General features: G+C 44.5%; 1 protein-coding gene across 1 annotated transcript in view; it reads right to left on the reverse strand.

Moving 5' to 3' along the window:
• LOC144591947 (glyoxylate reductase/hydroxypyruvate reductase-like) overlaps positions 1–18,024 on the reverse strand; it is a 20,929-nt gene extending 2,905 nt beyond the window's left edge. Inside the window, exons 1-8 of the mRNA XM_078396000.1 lie at positions 17,817–18,024; positions 10,251–10,381; positions 9,786–9,858; positions 8,184–8,300; positions 8,013–8,101; positions 6,758–6,862; positions 6,454–6,589; positions 20–150 (exon numbers count right to left, since the gene is read on the reverse strand). Of these exons, the coding sequence (XP_078252126.1) occupies positions 20–150; positions 6,454–6,589; positions 6,758–6,862; positions 8,013–8,101; positions 8,184–8,300; positions 9,786–9,858; positions 10,251–10,381; positions 17,817–17,902 (868 nt within the window). The 5' untranslated portion in view covers positions 17,903–18,024. The remainder of the gene's footprint in view (positions 1–19; positions 151–6,453; positions 6,590–6,757; positions 6,863–8,012; positions 8,102–8,183; positions 8,301–9,785; positions 9,859–10,250; positions 10,382–17,816) is intronic.
• Positions 18,025–22,562: the final 4,538 nt, after the last annotated feature.

Here is a 22,562-nt window from a genome sequence, read left to right on the forward strand (position 1 = left end):
AACATGAATTATAACTTACCACAGTTTTTCAGTGACAATAGAGGGTGGTCAGTGGGCAAGGGCTCGGGAACGGTGACGTCCAGTCCTGCTGCGGCGATCTGACCAGTGGTCAGAGCCTTGTAGAGGTCATCCTGGTTCACCACTGCTCCTCTGAGAGAAATCAGCAGAAACAGGATCAGTTTCAAGAAAACATTTCATCTAGGCTAAACTTGCAGGTAGTCTGCTCAACCCCCATGGTTTTCAGCCAAAATATTAAGCTAATTCTATTTTATCCAAGATCTTGCCACTCAGTAATGATTTACTGGTTGCATCTCAAGACACATCATTTGACTTTAACCACTCACTTTGTTCTGTCCATCAGCCAAAGTACTGACCTACACTTTCTGCTACTGCCTTTCTGATAACAATTATTGTCAGGCCGTAGAAAACATTAAAGCAGAGTCTGGTCTTAATCACGTCCATATTCTGCAGCAGGTGTTTTTTAGGAGCTTGATGCCCCATCTCCAGTATTTTTTCCAGTAACACCCTCACCTGTACCAATAGCAGCCACTTCAGGACATGAGAGTTAGAGGAGTATCAACACCAGTGCCATTTTGTGTCGACAAAATAGTGCCAGTATGCATTTCAATTAAAAATTAAACAACATTTGTCAATAATTCCATCAATATAACCCCGCCTTCTGTCTATATATTGTGAACAATCAACTTCTAATTTAATAAACTAATAACTAAAAAGTAAAAAATGAAATTTAAAATTTGAAAATTAGAAATTTAGTTCTTAACTTTCGAGGTGCTGGTACTGTCACAAAAAAGCACAGGTTAATTTTGAACTAGAAACTTAGAGATCAACAGATCCAATCCCAACATGGAATGTTCTGAGATTTGAGAACAAAGCAGAGTAATTTACAGGGTCAGGATATCTTTGGCAAGAGTTACTCCAGGTTTTTGTGTCTATCTTCAGTTTAAACCAGCATCTAAGGTTCCTTCCTACATATTCCTTCTCTCCAGAGATGCTGCCTATCCCACCGAGTTACTCCAGCTTTTTGTGCCTATCTTTGGCAAGCGTTTGGTAAACTGGATGGCAAAAGCCCAGTCCCTGTGGCTATATTTATGTGTCACTGTCCTGCAGCAAAAGAGCATATTGCATACAATATCATAGAATCAGAGTAATTCATGGCACAGAAGGAAGCCATTCAGTCCACTCTGGTGTGCTGGCCAAAATGACTCCACCAGGAAGGTCTCATGGCCCTCCGGTTCTACCTTGAACAGAGACCCAATCCATTTCCTTCTAATAACACTCTCTGCCTGGCAGAACTTGTTCTCACCCTCAACAACTTTCCCTTTGATTCCACTCACTTTCTGCAAGTTGGTGTAGCCATGGGCACTCCCATGGGCTCCAGCCACGCCTGCCTTTTTATTGGTTACGTCGATTAGTCCTTGTACCAGAAGAGGACAAATTATCGACTGACGTCTACTATAAACCACTGACTCCCAGTTATCTGGACTACACCTCCTCCCACCCTGCCTCTTAAAAAGACTATCCCCTACTCTCAATTTTTCCATTTCCGCCATATGCTCCCAAGATGAGACTTTCCATTTGAGGACTCCCGAAATGCTCTCTTTAGTAAACGGGGATTCTCCCCGCTGTCATAGATGGATCCCCACCCCTTTCTGCCTTCCACAGAGACCGCTCGCTTCGCAACTCCTTGGCTCACTCATACCTTCCCACCCCAACAACCTGCTCCCAGGTACTTTTCCGCTGCAAACCACAGGAGACGTAACCACTGTTTCTATACTACCTCCCTCATCTCCATCCACAGGCTTCACAATTCACACTTCTATCTCACACTTCATCTCTGGCGTTTGTCCAACCATCTGCTTATTGAAACCGCCACCGACCTGTATCCAACTATTGCACAACAGGCTCTGTCCTGCCTTTCTTCTTCCAGCTATTCCCCCACCCACCCCCACCACAATCAGTCTGAAAGGTCACCTATCCATGTTCTCCAGAGATACTGCCTGACCCACTGAGTTTCTCCAGCACTTTGTGGTTTTTTTTGTAACCAGCATCTGTAGTTAATCTCACTTGTGAACTCTTGGCTTTTAACCTTGTAGGTTTTTATCTTGTCGGTTCTTAGCCTGTCGGCTTTTAACTCTCCATTCTTTAACCCATTCCTTCTCTCCAGAGATGCTGCCTGTCCCGCTGAGTTACTCCAGCATTTTGTGTCTACCTTCCGCTGTTAACTCTCGCTATTCTAGTGTGCTTCATTGTGTTTATTAACATGGTGAGGGTTTCCGTCTCCACCACCCTTCCAAGCAGTCAGTTTGAGACTGCCCTACTCACTGATTGAAAATAAATTTACCCCAACGCCAATCTAACCCTGCCACCAATTATTTTGAATCTCTGTCCCTTGTTATCATTCCCTCTGCAAAGGAAACTGAGCCTGAGCTTTCAGTTTTATACATCTCAGTTAAATCCCCTTACAGGGTAGCACAGTGGCACACCTGCTATCTCACAGCATTATAGTCCCAGGTTTGGATGCTAACTGTTTAGAGTTTGCACATTCTCTCTGTGATCGTGTGGGCTTCCTCCAGGAACTCTGGTTTCCTCACACCCCAAAGTCATGCGGATTTATCAGTTAATTGGACTCTGAAATTTTCTTTGTTCCAAAGAAAACTATTTCATCCTAGCCAGTCACTTCACAAAATCATAATTCACAGCCCTGGCAACACCCATGCTACACTCATCTATGTCATCTCCAAGTCCTTTCTGTGTGCTGACCAGAACTGGATGCAATACTCCAGCCATGGCCTAACTAATGCCTTGTACAATCCTGCATGACACTCCCTAGCACTGGCTTAGTCACAGCACTACCTCACTTCTCAGGCTGCATTCTCTTCACTATGATTTTTGAACCTACGCGACGAGTCCATTGATATCTTCCTACAGCACAGAACTTTGTTCTTCACTATCAACCACATTGTCAGTTCTGATATCATCGGCACACTTCTTAATAGTGATTCCTGCACTGGAGTAAGTCAATTATAAATACCAATTCCTTAAATTCTCCATGCACTGGCAACACCTTTATACAAAGTAAGCTGTCTCAAGTAGGTTGATAGAGTTAGAATCAGAGCAATACGGCACAGAAACAGGCCCTTCGACCCACCTCACCCATGCCAGCCAAGTTTCACATGCCTGCACCTGGCTCACAACCCTTTAAACCTTTTGTATCCATGTGCCTGTCTAAATGTATTTTTAAATGTCATAATTGGACTAGGCTCTATTACTTACTCTGACATGTTCCATGTACACACCATCTTCTGTGAGAAAAAGTTGTTCCGCATATCCCTTTTAAATCTTCCCCGTCCTACTTTAAACCTAAGCCCAGTAGTGTTAGATTCCCCTTCCCTTGGGATCGGGCTGTGGTTATTCACTTTATCTATGCCCCTCAAGATTTTATATACCTCTGTAAGTCACCCCTCAACCTCCTATGTGCCAGTAATATCATTGTAAACCTTTCCTGCACCCTTTTGCGGTTTAATGCCATCCTTCCTACATCAGGGAGACCAGAACTATCCAGAATACTCCAAATAACAGGTATAACAGAGCTTTATTTGTCGTTCGGTACCGAAGTACCGAACGAAACTACATAGCAGTCATAGAAAAAAAATGAACACAAGACACATAACCCCAACACAAACGTCCATCACAGTGACTCCAAACACCCCCTCACTGTGATGGAGGCAACAAAACTTCCACTCTCTTCCCCACGCCCACGGACAGACAGCTCGTCCCCGACCGACCCGCACAGTCCCCGCACCGGGCGCTGAAACGTCTCGCGGCCGAACCGGGCGATGAAAGGCGCGCGACCAAGCCTTGCGCAGCTAAGTCCCGTGGTCGAGCCGCACCGGGCGATGTCAAGTCCGCAGCCGAGCCGCACCAGCGATGAAAAGCCCCGCAGCCGAGCTGCACCGGGCGATGTTAAGCCCCGCAGCCGAGCTGCACCGGACGATGTTAAGCCCCGCAGCCGAGCTGCACCGGGCACTGTTAAGTCCAGCGGCCAAGCCGCACCGGGATGTAAAGTCCAGCGGCCAAGCCGCACCGGGATGTAAAGTCCAGCGGCCAAGCCGCACCGGGATGTAAAGTCCAGCGGCCAAGCCGCACCGGGCGATGTTAGGCCCCGCAGCCGAGCCGCACCCCGCGCCGTGAGGAAGAGAAAAGTCCCCCCCCCCCCCCCCCCACACCCACCCACCCACACCACCACCCCCTCCCACACATACACAACCAAAAAAATATATATAAAAACCATCCCAACACCGACACACAACAAAAAAAGGGGAAAAAAAGACGGACAGACTGCTAGTCAGCCGCTGCCGTTAGGCGCCGCCACGTGATGTAGCCTTACAAAGTCTTGCACAGTTATAACATGACATTCCAACTCCTGTACTCAATAATCTGACTGTTGAAGGCAAGCAGGCCAAATGCCTCTTGACTATTCTGTCCACCTGTGCCATCACCTTCATGGAACTATGCACCTATTGAAAAACACTCCCCAGGACTCTACTATTTACTGTGCCAGTCTGCCCTGCTTTGTCCAATCAAAATGCATCATTTCGACTTTAGCTGAATTAAACTCCATCCGCCTTCCCTCATCCAATAAGCTAAATTGATCAAAATCCTGTTGTGATCGCAAATAACCATCTTTACAGTTCACTATACCATCAATTTTAGTGTCATCCACAAACTTGCTAACCATACAGTCTACTTACACATCCAAATCATTACTATCAATAATGGACAACGGTAGACACAGCAATGATCGCTGGGGTACACCACTAGATATAGGTGTCCAGTCTGAAAAACTCTCGACCACTATCCAACTGTTTACCACCTTCAAGCCAAATTGTATATCCGTTGGATAACTCACCCTGGATCCCGGTTGACCCACCCTCACATGCGTAACATGTTAAAGGCCTTGCTAAAATCCACATTGACACTGCTTCATCAATTTTATTGATCACCTCTTCAAAATTTTCAAATGGATTTGTGAGACACAATTTCCTGGGCACAAGCCATACTGGCCATCTGTAATAAGTTCTTGCCTTTCTAAATGCACGTAGATCCTATCTCTCAGACTCCCCTCAATAACTTACCCACCAGTTACAAGGCTGAAGACAGACACAGGAAGCTGGAGTAACTCAGCGGGTCAGGCAGCATCTCTGGAGAAAAGATCTGAAGAAGGGTCTCTATCCAAAATGTCACCTATTCCTTTTCTCCAGAAACCCTTCTTCAGATCTTTTCTCCAGAGATGCTGCCTGACCTGCTGAGTTATTCCAATTTTCTGTGTCTGTCTTCAGTTTAAACCCCCATCTGCAGTTCCTCCCTACACACTGACACGGCTCACTGGTGTGTGGTTCCCAGGCTTTTCCTTGCAGCCTTTGTTAAATACAGCTACCCTCCAGTCTTCCGGCACCTCACCCACTGCTATTGATAATACAAATATCTTGGCCCTGCAATTTCCTCCCTCCTTCCTACAATGTTTTAGAATGCACTTGATCAAGTCCCGGTGATTTATCTACTTAATACGTTGTAAATCCACCCGCATCCATCTTCCACAGTGGACTCTCCCCAAGACAACACAATTAACCTTCCAGTTCCCCATCATCCACATATTTCTCCACTATAAAGAAAGATGGTAAATATTTGTTTAACATCTCGTTTATCTCCTGTAGCCCCACATATAGATTACCTTCTGAGACAATATTACTGATGCTAGATAAAAAAGATTTTTTAAAAAACCAAAGTCTATCTATAGAAACATAGAAAATAGGTGCAGAAGTAGGTCGTTCGGCCCTTCGAGCCAGCACCGGCATTCAATATGATCATGGCCGATCATCCAAAGTCAGTACCCCATTCCTGCTTTCTCCCCATATCCCTTGATTCTGTTAGAGCTATTTCTAACTCTCTCTTAAATACATCCAGTGAATTGACCTCCACTGCCTTCTGTGGCAGAGAATTCCACAGATTCACAACTCTCTGGGTGAAAAGGTTATTCCTTATCTCGGTCCTAAATGGCCTACCCCTTATTCTTAAACTGTGACCCCTGGTTCTGGACCACAACATCTGGAATATTTTTCTTGCATCTAGCCTGTCCAATCCCTTAAGAATTTTATGTTTCTATCATTCTGTTGGTCACACAATAGAACAATTGTAGAAACTGTTGACTAACGATGGCAAAGAATTTATCAATTATCCTGCCTAGATCCAGATGTAAAAACACGAGGACTGGGGACTTTGGGAGCCACTCACTGAATGAGATGTTTGTGCAGATTAATATTGAACAGGTCCCATGAAAATTACATGTACACAGCTCTGTAAAGATTTCTTAAAATTGGCTTCTGTGATACATAAATTGAGACGAATTTACAGGACTGACATGATGTCACTCACCTGCTTGTGTTGATAAATATTGCTGTCTTCTTCATTTTGGAAAACAAGTCCCCGTTAAACATGCCCTTGGTTTCAGGACTGAAGGAACACGATACAGAAATGAAGTCTGATTCTTCAGCCAATCCGTTCAAAGTCACTGTGTAAGGTGGGAACACATTGATTTGTGGATAAAAGAGAAAAGGAAAGCCTGACAGACACTGACATGGAAAATAAGTAGCTTTCTAGTACGAATAAAAATCATGGAGTCATGTGATACAGAAGTTGGACATGAGGCTGTTAGCAATTTCCTAAATTCCCTTCTTACCGTATTCACCCTGTATCTTGGCAGCAGCTTCTGGCCTGGGCTGTCGTCCTGTGTACAGGAATCGTTTCACTCCAAATGGCTTCAGTCGCTGAGCAGTTGCAAGGCCTAAGAAACAGCAGAGTGTTAAAAAAAACTATAAAATAAATATTGTGCACGTCAATTCTCACATCCTCTGCATCTCACTATAGGATGTAGTATTTGTAATGCAGGCAACCATTGTAGCCAGGTTGTGCAGAGGAAGCTCATTAACAGCAAACTAAATAAAAAGCATTATAGATCAGGCTTTTGTGTAGTTTTAATTTAATATTGCTTTTTTGAATTAAATAATCTTTGTTTGTTCGTAATGTTATCTATTGAGGACTGTGTTTCCAGAGCTGTTGTGCAGCTGTATGAATTTCATTGTTACATGACACTTAAACACTCTTGACCCAACAGCCAGCACTCGTGTGCCAGGCTACATGATCTACACAAGTCCTGAACTCAGGATCGTCTTTGTTAAGCGAATGCCTGGTGATGAATCATGTTAATTGGAAGAAAGACATAATCATACTGATCACTGTTCTAACAACAGGATTAACATAACTCACTAATGATTCTGTTGCACAGAAAGGAGGACACGGGTGAAAATCAGACTGCAGCTTGTTGACACGACCTGGTTACCCAATGGAATTGGCAGAGGCGAGGGATGAGGGAAAGCCAGGCCAGAAAGAGCTTGTCACTCTGTAACACAGACTTCTTTTGTATCACGGTGACTGTCTGTGCTTTGTTGACAAGGAGGCAGCTCACCAAAAAGAGATTATTGTAGGAGGTGATTCCTCCTGCAACCTCTTTCCAAAAGCAGTCATCTGTTGCAGCCGGCGTTGAAACCAACAGACAGGCACTTTAACCGTCTTCCTTAATGCACAGATGCTGAACATTTCAGCACTGTCCAGGGCTGTTTATCCATTAAAATCCATCTGAAATAACAACTCTTTAGAAATACTATATTGCTACCGTTGTACAACCCAAAATAATGACAATCATAAAACAAAATGCTACCAATTCTATAAACTCAGGGACATCACTTGTAAATTCTTTGGTTATTTAATAAGCGAAGTCGAGGCAAAGAAAGCAATTGGACTTTCACTTGATTTGAGCAGCACTGAGATACCAGAAACCAACTGAGCCATGAGATGGTTTTGCTCAACGATTAAGAATTCTGCATTTTTATTTTCTTGTCACGTTTCAAACAGTTGCCCGTTTCTTCTGGGTGTACCTATTCTTCCCAGGCCCACAATTCCCACGGTGCTCCCAGCCAATCCGTAGCCGCACATCCAAACGGGTTTCCAGGCAGTCCATCCTCCACTGAAACAGACAAACAAGACAGTGACCCTCTGAAATTAACCGACTTTTCAACAACTTTGATCTTCCTCTGATCACCACCTACTTTTTTGCCTCTTCCGCTGCTTCTATCAATCGCCGAGATGTTGCAAGGAGCAAACCCACAGCAAGTTCAGCAGTGGCATCGGTCAGAGCATCAGGAGTGTAGCCCACGCGGATCCCCCTTCAAACACAGGAACACAGTAGACTGTTAAAGTAATGGATGGGGGAGAGTGGGCAAGTGGAATCACCAGAGAACACTATCGAATGATCAGGGTGCAGCACTTGACCTGAAACTGTTTCCAAAGCAGAGATAAGTTTTAAAACTGAGACATAAGTTAAAAAGAATCAGACACACCATTGACAATGACAACATAGAGAGTGACTGTGCACCATGGCAGGCCAGAATAGCCAATGAAAGGGAGTAGTACAGGAATAAAAGGAGAGAGAACAAGAAATAGATCTGGGTTCCAGTGACCCGAGTCTCCATGGAGAGAACTCTGTCTGGTTTACATTACAAAAAACAAATGTTTCAAAAATTAAAATTGGTATTTTAGTTGAATGCTACCTGATCACAAATTAAATTTGTGGCCAGCTTCTCTACACCTAGTTTCTAATTTGAGCACAATTGTGGAATTACATCCAGAATCATGGAGTTACCATGGCTGTTTGATGGTTCGTGGGTGGAGGAGATATCACTATATTATCTATATTATCACGATATCACTATATTACTCTATGGATAAATATTTATTAAGTAGCTTTTCAAGACTTTTAATGTAATCTCCTAATGTAGCACAGCCATTTCTTCTATTATCTATGATATGGGCAATTGAGAAACAATTAAAAATGAATAAAAGCAATCTCATTCAGAAAGATGAAAGGATTTTAGAGCAAGATATTGAAAAGTGCTAGACAATTTCAACAAAGGTTCCAAGGTTGGCTTTAGAGAATACTATGTTGAGTAGAAGAAAATGTAATATTATATCTATTCCCATAAATAAATTGTCCTTTAATTATAGGATAGAACCATGCAAGGGGAACATTAGTCTGCATCCATCCTGTGTTTTATCTATTCTGGGAGTGTTTAAGAAGCCAAACATCAAGGTATTTAAATCCTGTTTCTCACCTTTGTGTACACTTTGTTTCTTACCCCAACCAAAAAAATAAAATTCACATAATCCAGTAAGTCTAAAGGAGGTCAGAATTTGTTTCTGGAGATGAATGATGTAGCTTTTGCAACTTTGCTTCCAAGACTGGGACTTCAATTATCAGGTATTCAAAGCCACTGTAAATGGGCAGAATTGCCAGGGTTTGGAGCTACAACACTACAGCCGCACACATTGGCTGTTCAAATGACCATATCAATGGGCTTAAATGTGACAGAAACATTGTGGATGCTGGAAATTCTCAGCAGGTCAGGGAGTTCACATTTCAAGTTGATGGCCTTTCACCAGAATTGGGAAAAGTCAGCAACAAGCAAGAAGGCAGGAGAGATTAAGTGACAAAAGAGGGAAGTAGTGCACGAGGTGGCCATTTGACAATACAGAAAGAGCATCCCATTTCTTGCCCACGTCCGATTCAACAGCAAGGTAAAGGACGTGGCAGTCGCACTGCGTAGCTGACAGCCTTGCCCATTTTAACCTTTAACAGTAATAAGTTGTTTTACCGGTTTTTAATTTCTCCCACTGAAAGATGGTCGAATCCCACAGACAACGTGCTGATGACTTTCAAACACGGCCCTGGAACAGAGCAAGAACAAACAGCTCAGATATGCAGCACTGCTCCCGCCACCCACTGACACCTGCAGGAATATCTCTGGCAAGGAGCTGGCTGCCCCAGCTCACGGTAGCGGGTAAACAGAGCAGAGCCCTGTACAGCCGTCCCCTCTCACCCTCCACCATTTCATCAGGAATATACAGAGCAGCCCTGCAAATGCTGCAGCATTGCTCTGCTCCTCGACAAAAGAAAACCAAACATTTATTTAATCGTTGGATTAAATGTCTCCTTTCCTATTCCACTGGAGATGCAAAAACAATTACTGCCTTTTCATGGAAAATTAAAGTGCTTAGAATAAAATGCTACTCTCCTGTACAAATCTGGAGTTTATCTCTATGACACATCAGTGGCCTACCTGCCGCTTGCAAAACCTCACTGTCGATCTTATCCGTTAGCATACAGTAGAGGCCCTGAGCTCCCGCAACTCCCTTCAGCAGCTCTTCCTTTGGAACTGGCTCCTCAGAGTCCCATTGCTCAACGTTGCAGCTGAAACACAACAGAAGTGGGCAGTGTGTGAGGAGCTTTTAAAGGTCGCTGGCAAACAAAGAATTAAATGATATAAAAATGGGCTAAATGTGGGGTGACACAGTGGCGCGGCAGGTAGACCTTCTGCTTTATAGCACCAGAGACCTGGGTTTGATCCAAACGTCGAGCACTGTCAGTGTGGAGTTTGTATGTTCTCCCTGTGATCACGTGGGCTTCCACCCAAATCCCAAAGGTGTGTGGGTCAGAAGGTTAATTGGCCTCTATAAATTGCCTCTGGTGTGAAGGTGGATAGTAGAATCTGGAGCCAGTTGATGGACATGCAGGGAGAATTTTTAAATGGGATTAATGTTGGATCGATGTAAATGGGTGGTGATGGTCGGTATGTAGATGGGCCGATGGGCCTGTTTCCATTCTGTGTCTCTGTATGACTCTACGAAATGTTTAATGATTCATTTTACTAAAAACATACTAAACAATATTACAAATAATTAAAAGGCAGTACACCAAATAAAGAAGATACACACAAAATGCTGGAGCACCTCAATGGGTCAGGCTGCATCTCTGGAGAAACGGAATAGGTGTCATTTCGGGTCAAGCCCTTCTTCAGACCAGGCCTGAATGCTGCCTGAGCCACTGAGTTACTCCAGCATTTTATCTCTATCTTTCGTGTAAACCAGCATCTACAATCCATCCCTACACCAGATAAAGTACAGGTGCAGCACCGATTTTCTGGCACTCTTGGTTCCGGAGCCTTGCCGGATTATCCGTTTAGCCGGACCAACAGAGGTCATGTAATAATAATTAATGATAATAATAATGCAGGTTGTTGTCCCTGCTTGACATGTTGATTTATCCAGAGAACAAGGGAGAAGACAGGAGACACGCGAGCAGAGCCACTGGCACACAATTTGAAGTACAAACACCCAAGCCTGGCCGCTGTGCAGGGACTGCTTTGCTGCTCTTCGTCTGTCCCTGAGCCGGGCCCACTCACTTAATCTAGAATCTGGCAACTCACAGCCCCGAGGCTCATACACACCCCAATCAGATTTTTTTTACAAAAACATGAAAAACAGGTTTCCTTGGGACGTAACGGATAGATCCTCTTCCTCGATCCTCAGCCTTGCGTCGCCATGACTGCGACAACCCTCAGCTGGAGACTGCGGCAACCGTGCACGGTTGAGTTACCGCACGGGGTGGGAGACACAGCTGTGCACTACGTATCGATTGCCTAGCCAGCTGCTCAGGAGTTCCAACAGGTAAAGATGGAGGGGGGTGTGAGGGTTGGGTGCTGGAGGTGGGAGTTTAAGGACTGCATGGACAGAGGAAATGAGAGGCCACAACTCGACAGTGAGTGGAAAAATAAACACACGGGGAACTCAGGTATACAGCAGCTGCAAATAATCGTTTCCGTATCGTAATTTTGTGTAGATTAAAGGAGGTGGCAGACCATCGGGTGCCAATCAGTGGTATAGCTATATTTCCTTTATCTCAAGCAGCAGTTCTTAACTTGGGGGTCGTGACCCCCATGGGGGTCGTTTGGGAGTTTTCCAGGGGTCATGAAGGGGTCATAAATGAAATTATCCCATCTCATGGACTGAGTGTTGGCCGACATGTTTTCATAAATCAGGCTGGGTTTTTTTCCAATTTTTGTTTCGGGGGTCATGGTACTGACCAAGATTGTCTGATCAGGACGTGGGGCCAAAAAGGTTAAGAACCGCTGATCTAGAGGAATGCCAACTCATCAGAGGCAGGATGTCCCTGGACATGGCAGCCACCCTAGGGATGCAAAGTGCATCTGGACCCTGTTCCTTATGGGGTCACTACTTCTCTGCTGGATTCTACCGTGACCCCAGTGACATCTGACCTTTACCCTGCCTTTGGCCACACATTGTTCCAAAGTCCAAGATGTCCTGACTGCACATGGCTGATAGTTAATCAGCACCCAGCAGACTGATTGGCGATCTCTGTCCGACTGACTGACCTGAAAGTGGGGCTTTTGTGAACGGACAGATACTGGATCCCAAACACTGCACTGTGTCCTCTACAATATTAGACAAGAGAAGGACAAGATTTGACTTAACAAGCTCTTAGTATTTTCTGCAGCTTTTTCAATGAGTCAAAAAAAACTTTTGACATTCTGAATAGATAGATGCTTGTTTATTCCAAGGATAAACAAAAAGATGCTGGAGTATCTCAGCAGGTCAAGCAGCATCTCTGGAATAACGTAAAGGCAGATTAGACTATTTTGTATTGTTTAAAGATATGAAAAATTGTCAGGACATTAGGTGCCCAACCAGAGAACAGCACAAAAAGCAGAATCTTGCCTAACTTTTGAATAAAGTTACCATAAATTACCAGAGCAGGAGAATAGGGCCATGGCAACAGCTCTTTCTAGCACTGGCTAGATAGGCAAAACTGCCTAATTCAGCCATTATTGGAACAATTAAACATTGATGTTTTGGGATTATATTTGTACAAAGTTGTCGCATACTCGTTGAAACAGTGCTTTCAGAATGAATAATACTTCCAGTTTTTTTATAACCTTCAATAAAAGCAGGAGACACTGGAAGACACTTAGCAGGTTAAGCTGCATCAAGGAAAACAGACTCAATGATCATTCATTGAACGACCTCAATGTGAAACTCTTGTTCTATCAGCTCTCGTTACTGCCCAGATTTCAAAGTCACTTGGACTGGTGGGTCAACTTGCTCCCAGTGTGTTGGTGAATGGTAAAACTGTGGGGGAGTTGATGGGATGTAGATACATTTCAATGGAAATGATCTGGGTTAGATGTAAGTGAGTGGTTGATATAAGCAAGTGGGCCAAGGATCTGCTTCCATTCTACATGATCTGACTCTTCAACTGGAATATCAATTCCTGTAATCTCCTTTAAACTTTCCCCCTCTCTCCTTGAACCTGTGCCCCCTGGTCTTTGATAATTCCACCTGAGAAAAATGACTCCAACAATCTACCCGGTTGTGCTTCTCGTAATTTTATCTACTTCTATCTCTAGCGTTCCAGAGAAAACAATCCAAGCTTGTCAAATCACTAGTTATAGCTCATACTCTCCAACCCAGGCAACATCTTAATGATCTACTCGTTATAGCTCATACTCTCCAACCCAGGCAACATCTTATTGAACCACTTCTTCACCCTCTATAAAACCTCCACATCATATCATATATATACAGCCGGAAACCATGCAGGCCATCTCTAGGTTGGGCACGCCCCCAGTCATTGTTCTTTGTAATCAGGCTTATGTCTCTGATGCCAATCATATCAACACTGTAGAGGAATAGTTACTTCCAGGTGATTTTGTGCATTTTCCAGCCTGAGGACATAACGGACAGATGGAAAACCGTCAGAGGTAAAAACAGAATCCATTCTTTACCTGGGGATGGCCTGCAGTGCAGCAAGCAAAACTGCACACAATACTCTAAATGGCCTGACCAAAGTTTTACACGGCTGCATTACGACTTCCCGACTTTTATACTCAATGCCACGAATTATTAAGGTAAGCATTCCTTCTTTACCACCCTAGCCACCTAGTGTTCACAACTCTCTAGTGGGCAGTGTTCACAACTGTCTGCGATTTCTTCGTAGATAAAATGTTTGCAAACAATTATTTTTGTCAACTTCTTGGATAAGTTGACAGTTGACATTTATAACTTTCTTGAAGAGCTGCTGCTTTGTGATCTTTAAACTTTGGATGTTACTGATTAAATATTTGCACTAGGGATCTACTCTGTATTAGGCTAATTGATCATATTTAATGAACTGTTCTTCTTTGCTTTCTCTATTAATTTTAATTTCTCCTCCATGAGCTGTATCTCTTTTTGTTTGTCCTACATTTTAAAAAGTAATGGAAGTAGAGATTAGGCATTTGCAAAGAATAGAACTCTACTGTATCCACAATATAATTGAAAAGACATTTAACTTTATACTTAGAGCCAAGAAAATTTGGATTGGTGAATTGATTAGTTAAAACCCTCGACAGCCACTAAAATGACCAACGCTGCCTGATGTGGTACAGAAGCATGAATCTAATTCAAATAGACACAGTGGTGGAGTAAATCACCAGGTCAGGCAGCATCACTGGAGAAATAGGATGGGTGATGTTTCAGTTGGGACCCTTCTTCAGACAAGTGGGGGGGGGGGGGGGGGGGAGGTGAAGAGCTGGTATAAATCAGGACCTGATCTTTTCATTGGTTAGCTGATATGCAAAACAGTGCAACCCTGTATATCTCGCACACTAATGATGGAAATCTTACCATGAATGACAGAAATAAAAAGTGTTATCTTTGTTTATGAAGTTCATTTTTGAATAATTTAAAATTGAGGGGGTTAGTGCAATATACTGCCAACCCACAAATGTGTCGTTATGAGATATTCACATTTGAAAATGGTAGTGGGTAAGGATCGTGTTAATGCATGTAACTAATTTTTCACAAAAGTGAGGGTTAGCACTATATTGCACCGACCCCAATTATATGTTACATTCAAAACTAAACTATGGTAGCAATGTACATTATTCATGTCTAAAGCTAGCACTTCTGTATCAGTGTTGGTATGTTTGCATTACATTTTATTACACTAATATGGAATAAACAAATATCTTGACATGTGTTCAAAGTTATTTTATTCACAATATCAGGATTCCTGGAAATAAGTTTGATGTCACTGATTGCGAATGTGTATTTTAAAATGTAGGCCCTAATGAAATGTATGTGAAAGAACAGTGATCATGATAGGGAGAACCATGTGCTAAGACGTGTGTGCATGACTGATTATTATCTATATATATATATATATATATATATATATGAGAGAGAGATTGAAAGAAAAAGATTGCTAAACAAATAATTAGAGGAAATCACAAGAAAAAAACTATATATATATATATATAAACCATAAAGGTCGAATCGCCTTTATGGTTTATGTACATCATGTGAAAAATAAGATGAAATAGAGCGTTGCTCTAAGTCAAAGATGGCATCCTGGTGCCATCGCAACAACCTGGAGCTCAATGCTCTTATGACAGCGGAACTAATTGTAGACTTTCAAAGAGCTCCCCCTCTCCTCCCCCCACTCACCATCAACAACACCACAGTCACATCTGTGGAGTCATTTAAGTTCCTTGGAACCATCATCTCCAGGGACCTTAAATGGGAGACCACCGTCAAAAAGGCCCAACAGAGGATGTACTTCCTCTGCTATACCAATTCTATACTGCTATCATTGAGTCCGTCCTCACCTTCTCCATCATGGTCTGGTTTGGCTCAGCCACCAAGCACGACATCCAAAGGCTGTAATGGATTGTTCGATCAGCTGAGAAGGTTGTTGGCTGCAACCTTCCCTACATTGACAAATTGTACACTGCAAGGGTCAGGAAGTGAGCGGGCAAGATCATCTCTGGCCCCTCTCTCCCTGGCCACAAAATCTTTGAAGCACTTCCCTCTGGAAGGTGACTCCGGACTGTCAAAGCAGCCAGAGCCAGACATAAAAACAGCTTTTTTCCACGAGTACTAGTTCTACTCAATAACCAAAGTCTGTAGTCTCTTTTTTGCTCTGGTTTATTTTCACCCACATGTTTAGACCGTAATGTTGTATCCTTATTGTTTTGATGTGTTGATACTTTATTCTTAATTGTTAACTGTATGTTTGTGTTGTCATTTGTGAGCGGAGCATCAAGGCACATGTATATGCCTTGTATATATATGCACATACTTGGCCAATAAACTTATTCATTCATTCATTCATTCATTCTGATCCATGAGAAGGAACTTTGAAATCTATTTATCTTTATCTTGCCTTTCACACACAAACACACATTCATATATATATATATATATATATATATATATATATATATGTGATAATAATGCTCTTGAGATTAATAGAAAGAAAACAGAAGAAATAGTATTTGGTTCACCATCTGACTCTCATATAGTTTCTATTGTTATCCATAATGAAAAGATCAAGCAGGTGTGTTCATTTAAATACGGGTGTGATGACAGACCATCTGCTATCCTGGAAAGACCACATTGAATCTGTCTGCAAAAGGACAATACAAATAATTTATTTTCTCCGCCACCTTAGGTCCTTTGGGGCGAGTAGACAAATTATTCTTTAGTTCCTTACTTCTGTGATTATGAGTGTTCTTCAACATTGTAATACTACATGGTACAAGTGTTTGTCCACCACTTTAAAGTCAAAACTGCTCCACCAAATGAAAATCTGCTCAAAGATCGTCGGTCAACCCCTTGAGAAACTCTATGAATCAGCCTACCACAATAACATGCTAAGGTTGCCCAACAACATTGTCTCTGACCCCGACCATGTCCTGAACAGTGAATACGAATTGTTACCATCAAATCAGAGGTATAGGGTACCAAGATTTAATAAGGTTAGACTGAAGCACTCTTTTGTGCACCAGTCAATCCTGAAACTAAACATAGAACTTAATCCCAGATCAAATGTACGTTGAAAGGTCTTGAATGTGTCATCATTTGTGATTGTAATGTTATGGTGAATATATGTATCCTCGTTTCTTGTCTTACATTCTTTGTCTTTGTTGATGTTGCAAGTGGAGCTGCTGAGATGCAAGAAAAAATGTAGACTTGATCTGGCAATAAAGTATTATCGTCTGGTATTAAATTTGTGCAGAGTGTGTGTTAGAGCAATACAAGGGAAACTGCACAAAAGAGGGGGCTGGGGAGGAAGGATGGGAGGATGTGAGTTGATAGATTAGATATATTCTGCATTTTAATGGTATAATAATCACACATACTGTTCCCCCACAACACTGATTGCACTGCGTTTTGCTTACTAAAATGGCGGACGTTTACTTCAGTTAACGGAGTGGTCCGTCTTGCTCCTCTAGTATCTTTGGCCTCCACTCTCATTAAATAGACAGAACACATGCAGCACGTCAATAGCCTGAACCCCACGACCAATCCTGTAAAGAGGCCACGTTTGCAGAGTTGCTGCAGTAGTACATGGGCCAGGGTAACATGCAGGACCGAGAGTCATTGCAATATCTAGAGGGGCGCCTCCATGTGGAGAGAGTATTATTGTTCAACAAGGGCCCACTCTCCTTAAAGCAGCGCTCAATGCTGGACGACCCACTCCCAGTAAACGCCAGGACTGCTCCACTAACTGCAGCGCAGCGCCTCCCCTCCCCTCCCCTCCCCTCCCCAGCAGGGGGTGGCCCTGAGCCGGGCTCGCTGCTGCAGCGCCTCCCCTCCCCTCCCCTCCCCTCCCCTCCCCAGCAGGGGGTGGCCCTGAGCCGGGCTCGCTGCTCCACTAACACTCACACTCGGTCATCGTCACCGCGGACACCAAGTGGCCCCAGTTACACTTTGATTAAACTTTGTCCTTCCCACGGGAACCGCGATGAACCCGATACGCGCTTTAGCCGTCAACATGTCCTCACATTCCGGACTCGGTCAATGTCCTCAACCCGTCCAGCGGGATCCGACGGGTCACGAACACCTTCATGAGTCTTTGCGTGGCCTTCATCACCGCCAAAGCTTCTCCTGCTGGGAAGGGGAGGGGAGGCGCTGCAGCAGCGAGCCCGGCTCAGGGCCACCCCCTGCTGGGGAGGGGAGGGGAGGCGCTGCAGCAGCGAGCCCGGCTCAGGGCCACCCCCTGCTGGGGAGGGGAGGGGAGGCGCTGCAGCAGCGAGCCCGGCTCAGGGCCACCCCCTGCTGGGGAGGGGAGGCGCTGCAGCAGCGAGCCCGGCTCAGGGCCACCCCTGCTGGGGAGGGGAGGGGAGGCGCTGCAGCAGCGAGCCCGGCTCAGGGCCACCCCCTGCTGGGGAGGGGAGGGGAGGCGCTGCAGCAGCGAGCCCGGCTCAGGGCCACCCCCTGCTGGGGAGGGGAGGCGCTGCAGCGAGCCTGAAACCTGAAAATGTTGGAAAAGCCAATTATCCTACAACCTCAAGTCAAGTCAAGTTTATTCGTCACATACACATAAATGTGCAGTGAAATGAAAGATTACCCACATTCCAACAACGAGCAATAAAAATAAGCAATAACACACACAATCAAACAAAAAGAAACATCCGTCACAGTGAGTCTCCTCCAGTCAACTCCTCATATCATATCATATCACATCATATATATACAGCCAGAAACAGGCCGTTTCGGCCCACCAAGTCCGTGCCGTCCAGCGATCCCCGTACATTAACACTATCCTACACCCACTAGGGACAATTTTTACATTTACCCAGCCAATTAACCTACATACCTGTACGTCTTTGGAGTCTCACTGTAATGGAAGGCCAGAATGTCTTTTTCTCTTCCCTGCCGTCGTCTCCCGCGGTAAGGCTGTTGGAGTTGCCACGTTCGGTTCTCAGTGGGCCGACCCAAGCCCCGCGATACGGGGCGGGTGAAGGCGCCGCCGCTGCCGCTGCCGCTGCCCGTCGGGGCGGTCGGAGCTCCCAACATTGAAGCCCCCGTCGGGCAGAGAAAAACCCGCGGCCTATTTCAGGCCGCGCCGGACGGTGAAAGGTCCGCGGCGGGCCGACACAAGCCCCGCAATCCGGGGCGGGCGAAGACACTGCCACTGCCGGAGCTCCCGATGTCGGCCCCCACCCAGGGGGCTGCGAGCTTCCGATGTCCACGCGGCCGGAGCCTCCATAGGCGAGTCCCAGGTGGAGGCCGCCAGCTCCAGGTGTTTGGCCGGTGGTAGGCCGCAGCGGGAACGGAGACACGACCCAGAACAAAAGGTCGCGTCTCCGCTCGGAAGAGACAGTTTTACATTTACAGTCCCCCCCGTCCCCCCCCATAGTACACAACCCCAAAAAACTACATCACATTTACACTACAATCAAGACAAAAAAACAACATAAAAATACAAAGACAGACGGACTGCAGGTACGCTGCAGCTGCTACGGCAGCGCAGGCACAGTCTTTGTATTGTGGGAGGAAACTGGAACACCCGGACAGAACCCATGTGGTCAAAGGGAGAACGTACAAACTTTGTACAGACAGCACCTCGTCAGGATTGAACCTGGGTCTCTGGCGCTGTGAGGCTGCAAGTCTACCATTGTGCCACCCCGCAAAAGCTCTGCCAAAGTGGTCAGTGGAAACAATTAAATTATCTCAAAAACCTTCCTGGAAGCACCAATTTGTGCAGATCCCTGGCCAGTGACTGCATAAAATAAAGAAGCAGCATTTAGGATGGCATTGGGCATCTCAAGTCTATTCATCATGTCATACAATAGCCATTGTAATGGTTGAAGGGGCGCACCATCTCCCCAAACACCACCTGCCCTACCTGTGGCAGAGTCTGCATGAACCAGATTGTTTTCATCATTCACCTTAGAACCTACAGAAATAGAGTGAAAGAAAGTCACCCTTGGTCAAGGAACCTCCTGACAATTTTGTAAATATTGAGCATCGTGGCTATGATTAGTTTGATACAATACACCTCTAAAGCCACACAATGTGTAATGTTCCTGACTCCCAGTTGTTGACCTTTAAAAAAAATATCTGTTACAATTTTAACACCCCAAACTATGCTACATTAACATTATTTTTGAAAGTTAAAATTGAAAATAAGAAATTAAATAATATAGCGGCAAGTTTGATTTTGGTGGTGTTGATTCATGCCTTAATGAAGAAATCTCATAATTTCATGTAAATGTCAAATACCATGAATGCTTTCTGTTGAAAATTCATAGAGCTAAACAGTTAATTGTGTTTCTCTCTACAGATGCTGATTTTGTTATGGGGTTATTTTACATCCCCCTTATAAGATGTGGTGTGGTCCACATTGTTATAAGTACAAGTTTCATGTTCCTTGATCTGCGATTCCCTACATCCCCCCCCCCCTCCCCCAACACCCCCATCACCCTCGCCAAAATCATTCTGTAAACATATTAGTTTACGTTTCAGTTTAGGGGTGCAGCGTGGAAACAGGCTCTTTGGCACACCGAGACCGCGCCGACCAGCAATTCCCGCACACTAACATTATCCTGCACACACCAGGGACAATTTTACCAAGCTGATTAGCCTGTAAATCTTTACCAAACAAACCTGTAAATCTTTGGCGTATGGGAGGGAGCTCCCGGTGAAAACTCACGCAGGTCATGGGGCCTGTTGGCCCTCCAGCCCCTTCTCCTCGCTCGCCATCTCTGTCAGCCTGGATCCGCTTCCACTTGACCGGCACTCAACACCTCGTGGCTGGGGCCGCCGAGCAGAGCCATGGCCTGGACCTCCGCCTCGGCTCCCAGCGCCCAGCTCAGCTCTCGCTACTGCTCGGCCTCCGCTGCCGATCGGCCTCTCCCCAGTCCTCTTCCTCCTCCTCTTTGGGCTCGACACTCCACTCCTCCTCCTCTTCCACCACCTCCACCTCCAAGGCCGTCGAGCCCTTCCTCCCTGGGCCTTTCGCCCTCAGGCGGGTCGCTGACCTCCATCGCTCGTTGCTTCTGCCCCTGCAGACCTCCAGGCCCCTCAGCTCGGGTTCTTCCTGCTGCTCCTCTCCCAGCTCGCTCAACCCCATCCATTCCTCCTCCTCCTCCTCTTCTCCCCCCGCCGGCTGATCGACGGCCCTCTGGTTCTCGGTCTTGCTCTCCTGCCTCCCTTCCCGGCCACGTTTCCCCTCCTCCCGCTGGCTGACCAGATGTGGCTTCTTGCGTCCGTGGGCTTGGCATCTCTTCTCCTGGTTCCTCTTCCTCCGCCAGATCCTCCAGCTTCTTCCTCATTTTTTACAGCACAAAAATTGGCCATTTTGGCGTTTTTTTCAAGGGCTGAAAATATCAATGAATAGACATTAGGTTTACCACAGATATTATAATTAAAATTAACCATGTAATAAATATATGGTCCAATCTCCCCGCAGAGTTCATCTTACGGACGTACTAACCAGTTGGTCTGCCAGGCATGTTCACGGCAGTGTCTCCTCCTTGTTTCTAATTTCTATCAACTCCTCAACTAAGCACCTACAGCAAAACTAATGTATGGTAGTTAGTTGACCAACCAGCACAGGTTTGGAATGTAGATGGATGTATAAAGAAACCACAGTATTGGGGGAAATCCATGTGGTTACAAGGAAAACATGTGAATTCCATATAGATGGAGAATGAAATTGGCTGCTGGAACTTGAGGTACGACCTACTAGACTACTAGTGTCTGAATAGCCTTTATTTTTCTTATCTGTCTCCAGAATCATTGTCTGCACAAATGTTCCTGTACTTCCCTGCAAATAAATTGTAAAAGCACAAGGCATGTAAAGGGTCACTGGGCTGCAGTCCAACGAGGTTTGTTGCTCATTCCTTCCCACCTGGAGAAAGTAATATCTTCCTTTTTAAACCACTAGTATCAGTTTGTATCACTACATATGTACGTACGTGTGTGTGTGTGTGTGTGTGTGTGTGTGTGTATATAGATATGTGTATTTGAGAGTATGTGTATACTGTATAAACACACATTTAACTTTTTTTTCTCGTTTATTATATTGTTTACAGCGTAATATGTTTAAGTCAGTTCAGTAATGTGTTAAAAATACACCGCATGGTGTGGAACTGGTGCCACACTTGAACCAGATTGGCTAAAGGCAGTTGACTTCTCCACAGTATGTGACATTGCAACAGTTTCATTTCTGTTTGTTAAATAATTTAAAACATATTTATATGGGTCAATTTTTCAAACTTCAATGGTGGAAGTAGAATTCATATAATGTAGCACCTAAATGTGCGATAATGTCCCTGCAATAAATGACACCAGTTTTCCATTTTTGCCTTTTTAATGTTAACAGACTTATATGTTTACAGCAGTGATGGTTACTCAGTAAAATGAATTAGTAGGATTATGCGTACAAGTACAACTTCCGAAAAAGAATAAAAAGAGTGTCCTCTGAGGACGTGAATAACATAAATATTTCCCAATGACTGATAACCAATCAATCCTTTCTTGTTCCCAATAACAATGTAGGATCTGGTGATCTTTCGGCTATCTCCAAATTGCTAATTTGTATTGACTTTAAATTCATCATTCGATGGAATCCAGGCACTGTAAACCTCAAGATTGGAGTGTACACAGAGTTGCCAAATGTTCCCCAGCAGCCAAGTCAATCTAAAGCTTGGCTGTTGACAATGAAACTTGGACAATGAATGAACTATATTTGTGCGTTAATGGGTATGGGCCTAGTTTGCTTTTGAACTGATCCACATGAA

The sequence above is a fragment of the Rhinoraja longicauda genome, chromosome 3 (assembly GCF_053455715.1).
Source record: "Rhinoraja longicauda isolate Sanriku21f chromosome 3, sRhiLon1.1, whole genome shotgun sequence".
NCBI lineage: Eukaryota > Metazoa > Chordata > Chondrichthyes > Rajiformes > Arhynchobatidae > Rhinoraja > Rhinoraja longicauda.